The 8,726-nt window shown below is 37.7% G+C and overlaps 2 protein-coding genes across 3 annotated transcripts in view; one reads left to right on the forward strand and one right to left on the reverse strand.

Moving 5' to 3' along the window:
* Nucleotides 1–74: 74 nt before the first annotated feature.
* On the reverse strand, nucleotides 75–3,774 carry atp5po (ATP synthase peripheral stalk subunit OSCP). The gene is made up of 7 exons (XM_057335262.1): nucleotides 3,718–3,774; nucleotides 3,177–3,227; nucleotides 2,450–2,560; nucleotides 2,239–2,368; nucleotides 983–1,095; nucleotides 642–728; nucleotides 75–312 (listed from the first exon to the last, which is right to left on the reverse strand). Exons 1-7 carry the CDS (start codon nucleotides 3,742–3,744, stop codon nucleotides 202–204), a joined length of 630 nt encoding a protein of 209 aa, XP_057191245.1. The 5' UTR covers nucleotides 3,745–3,774; the 3' UTR covers nucleotides 75–201.
* Nucleotides 3,775–4,950: 1,176 nt separating this feature from the next.
* slc5a3b (solute carrier family 5 member 3b) overlaps nucleotides 4,951–8,726 on the forward strand; it is an 11,320-nt gene continuing 7,544 nt past the window's right edge. The window contains exons 1-2 of one of the 2 annotated variants that reach the window (XM_057335260.1): nucleotides 4,951–5,261; nucleotides 8,239–8,275. The gene's annotated coding sequence lies outside the window, so the exon portion shown is untranslated. The remainder of the gene's footprint in view (nucleotides 5,262–8,238; nucleotides 8,276–8,726) is intronic. The other variant, XM_057335259.1, reaches the window with a different exon arrangement.

Below are 8,726 nucleotides of genomic sequence, written 5' to 3' on the forward strand. Positions count from 1 at the left end.
TCAACTACATACAATGTGTTGAAAGGAACCCCAAAACTATACTAAACTAGACTAAACAAAACATGTACAATGAATGGGTTTTAATGTCACAATATTTATTTGGAACGCAACTGGACAAGGTATTTCAACTACACAATAGCAGAGAGGTCTTTAAATTCACCCCTAAATGTGATTTGATTAGGTCTGGTTAGTCCACAGGACTTAGGTCTCCCTGATCAGATTGGTAAGCTTTTGGATCTTCGTCTTGGTAGACATATCCACATACTTATCACCAATGCTCACGATCATTCCCCCAAGGATGGAAGAATCAGACTGTGGGAAGGATAAAGAGCAAAATGAATCTCTAAAAAGACCTACAAATCATTTCTCTGTACGGATGCCAAAAGATATAAAACAAAACTTCATTAAGACAAACAAATTATCAAAAGTGTGTGTTGCTGAAACTCAAATTCACCCCTTTATATTCAAAACGGGTTGTATTTGTAAGCCATTTAGATTTTTGCCATGTATAAGGATCATTTGCTAAAATATTTTGACACATTAGAAATTTTTATGAAAAAATTGTGTCGACATAAACACAAGTTTAAATTTTGTGGTATATGAATAAAATGAAGCCCACCCTCTGGATCAAGTCCACCTACCTTGGTCTCCAGCTTGATAGTTTCTCCCTTGGCAAGGAAGCCATTTAGTGCCACCTTCAGCTCTGCAAGATTAGCTTCATCCAGAGGCTGCATGAACCAAGCAAAACATACACATTTACTAAGATACAACAGATTTCAATATTTGTCTTTGCAGTTAAATATTAAAGGGAAAGCTCACACAAAAATAAATGTATCATTTGTTTACCATCATGTCATTCAAAACCTGAATGACTCTCTTTCAGAGATTTGATGAAAGAATTTTTCAAGACAGGACAAAAAATTCTGCCATTCCAGTATTTAGCCCACCAGGGCCACCCTTATACAGAATATAGTTTTGTTACCAGGGCAGTGGTGACAGAACATGTGACCTCTCCTCTGTGGGCACTCATCATTTTGCTAAAGGCTGTGATGACATCAGGGGTCAAGGTCAAGCGGCCATTTTCAGCTAGGACATCTGTGAATTAAAAAGTGAGACATCAGCAACTATAGAGCTCCGGAGGTTGACATCACGCAATCCGAACTCTGCCATTTTGGCAGGCAATCAGAGAGAGCGGCTGTAGCATTGGTATTGAAGTGGTCAAACAAGAATTTAAAACCAGACTTTACAAATCGTACTATTTTAACATGGTGGACAGCTACTGTGCGCCAGGATGCCAGAACAGGCGGGGGAAGCAACAGGCAAATCATTTTATCATATTCCTAAAGATCCCGAATCCCCAATAGACGATTAAATGGTTAACTGCAATAAAACGTGCTAACCAACACGTCACCGATAATGTTATCTCTTCCTCTCTGTTGTTATGCTGCCAAATCCAAAACAAGACATAAGAGCAGCACTCGCCTAGTCCAGCTGTGCAATCGCAGTGGGCTCCTAACACAACCCCATCGTGTCTGACCACCACCCATGGCTTCAATGGAGGGTCATTTAGTTTTTTGGGAATGTATAATCTAGAAGATCAGTGATAGCTATGCTGGCTACAAACAAGGATCGTTAGGGTAGATTACGTTGGCTAACAACACAGTTGACATACCCTTCCAATGACGACAAAGCAGGTTAAAGCCGACATACTCCAAAGTTGAATATCCATCACAAAATTCACATCAATTTTTAACACTCCAGGCTTTTAAAGAGTGTCCGGAGTAGGACGATGAAAATTTGATGAGGTAACTTTAGTTGTAGATATTAGAATCCTGCAGGTCAGGAAAGCTATCCGTTTCTTTATTGATACATGTTTAAAGCACCACGGGGGCATTATAGGGATCTGTTATGTTTAATCTATTAAGTATTGCTATGCACAGGTCTATGTCTTTTGAATTAAAGTGCGCAGTGAACTCAGTTGCCTTGAAACTCATGCTGGCGCCATTCAATTCATATTTGCTCCCGGCTGTTCTTGCCTGCCAGCATGGCAGTGTAAACAGAAAAGGTCACGTGACTGCCAGAGCTCTATAACGTGTCACTCCTCCATAGACTTATCTAATAAATGCCCTACTTTTTAGAAGTTACACTGAAATTTATCACACTTCATGCATATCAGACTTGTCAAATCAGTTAATGGCAGCATCAAATAAATCAACCTGTGATGATCAGAAAACTCACTGATGAGGTTGATAGTGATGGGGGAGAGCTTTGCCTTAGTCAGGGCATCAACAAAGGTCTTCAATTTGATACTGCGCTTGACATGGGGGTTCATCACCATACTCGAAAGCTTAGGGTCCTTAATCATGCTCTGGCAAGATAAAAAAAACAACAATTTAATAACTGGTTGTTTTATTGTGTACCAAAGAGGGAGATCCAAAGGAAAACTCACAGCCACACGACCAAGTTCCTGTTCCACCTTATCAAGGTTCTTTTGCTTACTGGCAGCAGAAAACAGAGCAGTAGCATATCGTCCCTCGACCCCATAGACCTGGATAGGGGGCTGAAGAGAAATACAAGAATGACGATTTGTGCAAAAAACCTCGTACATTCTGCTTAAGTTGGTACCCCATGCACTTGTATTTGAAATAGAAAAATAATCTATGTATAAAATTTTATCTGATAAATATAGCAAACCATAACTGCGTTGGACTGACATCAATGAAAATAAATTAAAATCATTAAAAGGATAATTCACCCAAAAATGAACATTCTGTCATCATTTACTCACCTTCGAGTTGTTCCAAATATGTATAAACTTTGTTCAGATGAAAAGATATTTGGAAGAATGCTTATAACCAGACTGATTTTTCCCCCCATTGATTACCATAGTTCATAGATTACCATAGGTATTCATTCATACCCATTTCTAACCATTAGGTTTTTGAATTTCACAATGGAAGCCCTGTGACAACTACAGTTACTACAATCGGTAATAGTGAAAAATTAACTATAAAGCTCTGCAAGAAGCTTGAACATTTTTTTTATAGAGCCTATTTAATGGAACCAGTGTTGATCATGAAAATGTTTTTGTAAGTAAAAACAAATGTATAATATGTTTGGTTGTTCTTCATAACATGTATGAAGAATATTTTTCATTTGTCATGGCTTTTACTTACCTTGACAAGTTTTGCAACCGGTCGGATCACAGACGTGCTAAACTGACGCACCTGCGGAGAGAAAAAAATAGCTTATTATTATTATCAGATAAACTGCATCGCCATGCCCTTAATGTCAGTACTGTCACTTACTGCTTGTGTCTCAAAATCTATCGTGATAACAGTTAGCTTTTAAGACACAGTCACTGTCAAATCACAATTTACGCACCGTAACCTTCAGAACGAGCATGTGTGGAGCAGAAACTCATCCGATTCATTTCAGAGGAAACATTAATCATTTTAACTAATACAATCTACGTTGAAAGACTATAAGTAGTATTATTGAATGAAACACAACCAGTAACCTCTCACAAGAACACAAGGTTTGAATGATTGTACATGGTGCGGCTAGACTGCCTATAGAGGCCTAGCTCAGTTATCGAGAAAAATCGTTATAATCTGCGAAACAATTTGAATATCAAAATATAACTTTGGTTTAACTACTCAAAGTCAGAAAGTTTATAGTTATTAACGTAACAATCAAGGTTTCAGAATGTCATACCTGCAGCCCCAGTCCAAGCGCTGCCATTTTCTCCTGCGACTGTGTAGGTCAAAAGCACTGCGCATGCGTGAAAGTATAGGAAGAAATACGGAAAAGCTTAGCTCATGCAAAGAGGGAAATGTAGTTGATTTTGTTAGTAAAAAATGACATGAATGATTACGGGGATAGTGTACATCAATAAATCTGTTTTAGAAGCAGTTTTAATAAATAAAATAATGTCTCTAGAGTTACTATCTGTTTGCACATTCTATTGCACATTCCTGCTCATGTAAATATTTACAGTTTATCATAGACTATATATACCTTTAACTTTATATTATTTATATTTCCCTTTTGTGTTGTATTTTTTATAATAATTGTACTGTCTTTGGAGCTGACCTGACCTACATTTCACTTCTGGTTGTATATTCTCTATATAACGGTGTATGTGACAAATAAAATCTTGAATCTCTATTATAATATTTTATTTGGCATTATACCGGCTGTTTAGTATTATATCTGGAAATTTTTAAGATGTATATAAGCTCAAATCCTTCTCCCATTGATTTAAGATTTTCATAAAATCTCATATAATTATAGAAAGATTGTTTTTGACCTTTAATCTTGTGCTGGTCATTTCTATTACATTACATTAGCTATGGTTATATGGAGCCATAATTTCTGTGACTCTTATTTATGACATTACATCGAAATACACTTATCTAATGTACTGGAATGGGTGTTTCTTCCTCAGGCCATAGTTGTTTTATCTGTTTAGTTCATGTGAAGAACTACTGAGCAATAAGGTCAGTTGCATATGACATCATCATCTAAATTGGCCATGTTTATGCTTTCACCCAGAATACAAATATTAATAAAACTTACTATAAACAAGTGAGTGATTTTCGTAGATTTTTTTTAGATATTTAGTTTTTTTCTTAAATTCAGAATACAACTTTTCGTATTTTTGAAATGTTGAATATAAGTAAACATGACTAGGTTGCTATTATATCGCCCAACAATAACAGATGTAATCCAATATACAAACATAATTAGCATTAATATGGAAAAGAACATTCTGGATGGGCAGCGTAAACCTGACTGTTTAGAAACTTTCTGGTGCATTTTAAGATTAAAATGAGCCTTCCCAAAGACTGCTAGTCGTTTAGTCCCTGAGGTATTTTCTGGCAGTTTCCAAGATTAACTAGCCTACTGGACCTCAAGAGGTGATAAACCAGGAAGACTCTCAGAAAGTGGGGGCGGTGACTATGGAATAGTCGAGTGAGACGTCGGGACACGTACGTTTATTAACCAAGCACAAGGGCTTGCCTTGTCGGAAGAGAAGGAGCGGAGGTCCTTTACAAAAGATGCTTTCAGAGCATCGAAGAATTGCGTATAAAGAATGAAATAATTTAATTTTTACTTTTAAAGTCACCCTTTGGCAGTGAGTATAGAATGCATCCTGCATCATTCAGGTTTGAAGCTGTCATAGACTGGTGTTGATGATAACATCGCTAGCATGCGTTTGTGATTCAGCCGAACATCAGGGCAAAATCATAAAAATGGTAAGTTGCATCACATGTGGTCATTAAAGTAGTAGAGGGTGAGAATAAAACCGAAGATCGGAACAGAATAAAGCTTGTAAAATGACGTTGATTCATTTTTATGTACAAATACGCGAGTTTTGAAGAATCAAGTGAACTGCAATTGCTTCAAGATGTCAGTTTTTATTAAATGTGGCAAAGAATACGTACCGCGTTAAATCCAAATACAGTTATGTCAAAATGTTGATGTAGTGTACAGCAAATAACCAGCCCACCGGAATAGCCCGCTTGTCTGTCTGTTATTGATGTTATTATAATATTTACAATAAGCATTGCAGTAGCACTCGGGTGGCGATTGGCGCTTCTAGAAATTTCGAAGTCGCCGTGTGTTGTTGGATGACTGCTTTTGTTGTCCTGTCATTGATAGGTAAAATTCCAATGCTCGCGTTAGTTCTGGGCAGACTTGCTTTAAAAATGACAAGATGACAAGCGGGAGTCGCAGTAAATGTTTACTGTGTTGATGCGGCTATATTAGGTCACCTATATCATTGAATGAATGAATGAATGGATGGTGTAAATTAATTATGTTTCTCTTATTCTGATCGTATGAATTTGTCCTTATTATTTTCCAGATTTAGCGTTGTAGGTGTGTATCTAACTAAAAACGTATTCGTTGCCGTTGTTTACAATAGTACATTTGAAACTGTAGTGGAAAATTTTCTCTTTGCCCAGTGCCCACCCCTCCTCCATAAGGATATTAACCCAGTCAGACTCTGGTCACTAAAATTAACACCTATCTGGTGCAGCTGTTTACAGGCTCTTTGTTATGTATTGTCATTTGGAGAGATGAATTATGCTCAGTTATAGCCCTGATGATGACGAGAAAGTAAATCCCGATAACATCAGCGTATGTCATCAAAAGGAGGAGTTTGTTCCGGTGTGACTTTGTTACACAGATAAGGAAGAAATGTAATGTCTTTAATACAGTAACTCAAGGTCTGTTGTGTCTCCATGCATGCGTGTCATGGCTCTGCTTCATTTAGTCATGACTTTCTTGGTCCTGTAGCAGAACCATGGCAAAGCCTTTGGTTATGTGTGGAGAGAAACATATTATTGTCCTTTTGACAATAATATGCGTTCTCTCCAGTGTCTCGTCATTGGCCCGCTCCTCTCGTTTCCTTGTTATCTTTCCCTTAGTGTTTGATTACCCACACCTGCCCTGTGTCGTTATCCCTCGTTTGTCTTCCCTATAAATGCCCTCATGTTTCTTTGTCCTGTACTCGTGTATTGCATGTGTGTGTGCTGTATGCCTTGTGCTGTCCAGTTCGTGTTCAATGCTCGTGTTCCTGTATGTGATTTTTTCAGTGAGTCTAGTTAGTGTTAGTTTATTGTATTTGGTCTAGTGTTGTGCTTAGTCTTTGTTAGTTTAGTTTAGTCCGTTTATGTTCCTGTTTACCTGTTATTTCATTTCCCCTGTTATCGTGTCTTGTTTTCCCCACCGTGGGTTTTTGTTTTACGTTTTTGTATTTATATTAAAGTCCTGTGTTGTTAACCCCTTCATGCCTGCCTGCATCTGGGTTCTTCCACTCCGTATTTCATGAGACATGTGCACGTGTTGGAGACCTGGACAAGCGCAACTAGAAAATTGAGAAAGTGTAGGTCAGATCTTTCACATTCACTCACCTGGTTTATTAAAAGCAAGGGATGAGAAAAGAAAATCGTGTGTTTTGCCCATGTCATGTGGCTTTAACCAAGACTGAGAAAAATGAAGACAGCTAATGCAAGAACAGAGCGATTTTGTTTGGAAAGGGGTTGGACATCTACGTCCCATGTGGAGCTGTAATGTAGGAAAAACATAGTTTGCATTGTATACTTGAGCATTAATCACATAATATGTGATGTACATATAAAATGAGTTATAGAAGCCACTTCACCATTTGAACCAACAGGAGGCAGTAGATATTAATTGTTAGAGGATGAGGTTTTGTTGTGATAGACATGAGTAGTGTATTATTATTGCTTTATTTGATGTCTCTTGAGTGAAACAGTATGGACAGTGTTTTATTACTACAGTCAAGCCTTATGTTGGATTTTTTTCTGTGATTAAACGTTATGCAATAATCTGTCATGATTCACACGGAATTAGTGCCTGGGGTCTGAGCTCCTATAGTTTTCAGATGGCAGTGTAGAAGCAAAAGTGCTGATTTGTGTTTCTGTAAGTTATAAGCTGTAAAGTCAGGTGATGAACAACAACCAACATCATTTAAACATTTTTTCATACGTTTTCTTTGGTAAAAGCTTTTAAAAGCTTTTAAAAATTTATGTCACTGCTGGTTGTTAGTGATAGGTCACCCCAAAATAAAATTCTGTCATCATTTACTCACCCTCTTGTCATTTCAAACCTGTATGACTATCTTTCGAGGAATGTTGGGGCTGTGACGATAATTATACCTGACTAGGTCGATTCTGAAATCGCAAAGGCTTCGATTCTGTGTTTTATGCACAGCTCTTCTGTGAACTACTGCTCGATCTAAAATCACTACGAGATTGAATCGTTTATAACGTGCATTCGATGCATCCTTGATATCGACAACACATCCGGGTACTTTCATGCGTTCTCTGTTCTTGTGTTCTTGAGTATTGGAACCGAACTTTGATGGTTATTGATGACGTAGACCAAGAACACGAGAACACACGACGGCTGAAGAAAGCATATTGAGAAACAGCCTACGTGTGTAAATCGTTCTTCTTCTGTGTCCCATATTCGGAGTTTCTGCTCGAGAGCGCCCTCTGGCTTTCGTTTGTGGCGGCATTTAACCGTAATTCATTGAGAAACTGAGCATAAAAATTACACAATATATCGTCCCAGCCCTAGTTGATAATTGAACCATGGCAGTACCCATTCACTTCTATTTTGGACACAAACAAGTGATTCAATGGGTACCACCGTGGTAGGTTTACCAACATTCTTCTAAATATCTTCTTTTGTGTTCTGCAGACGAAAGAAAGTCATACAGATTTTAAATAACAAGAGGGTAAGTAAATGATGAAAGAATTTTCATTTTTGGCTGAAGTTGAACTATCCTTTTAAGATGTTTTTGTAGAATAGTGTTCTGATTTAAAAATCCTCAAAAGAAGGCAAAATTTTGTGAAAAATGAGATGCACACCTAAAACGTTGTTTGATTATGCTATTTTAACGTAGTTGAAATTTGAATTTATTTTTATTGTAAAGCTATGTATAAGGTCCATGTCTTCAGTATAACAACTGAAAGTGAAAAACAGGGCAAGAAAAATCATCATTGACTCCACACACCCAGCACACAAACTCTTTGATCTGCTGCCCTCTGGCCGGCGCTTTAGAGCACCAAACACCAGGACTTCCAGACACAGAAGCAGCTTCTTCCCCCAGGCAATCTCCCTCCTAAACAGATAACTGCTCCTTAAGAGCAATATTCCACTTCCACTACTCCTATAGTGTGCACTAT

Source organism: Triplophysa rosa, linkage group LG6 (assembly GCF_024868665.1).
Source record: "Triplophysa rosa linkage group LG6, Trosa_1v2, whole genome shotgun sequence".
In the NCBI taxonomy this organism is placed as follows: domain Eukaryota; kingdom Metazoa; phylum Chordata; class Actinopteri; order Cypriniformes; family Nemacheilidae; genus Triplophysa; species Triplophysa rosa.

Excerpts from the sequence above, each read along its gene's own strand:
- atp5po (XM_057335262.1), bottom strand. The coding sequence starts at position 3,744 with ATGGCAGCGCTTGGACTGGGGCTGCAG. Across the intron at positions 3,228-3,717 it reads CGCTTGGACTGGGGCTGCAG|GTGCGTCAGTTTAGCACGTC; the intron begins GTATGACATTCT and ends TTCTCTCCGCAG. Across the intron at positions 729-982 it reads GTTCTGTCACCACTGCCCTG|CCTCTGGATGAAGCTAATCT; the intron begins GTAACAAAACTA and ends TGGTTCATGCAG.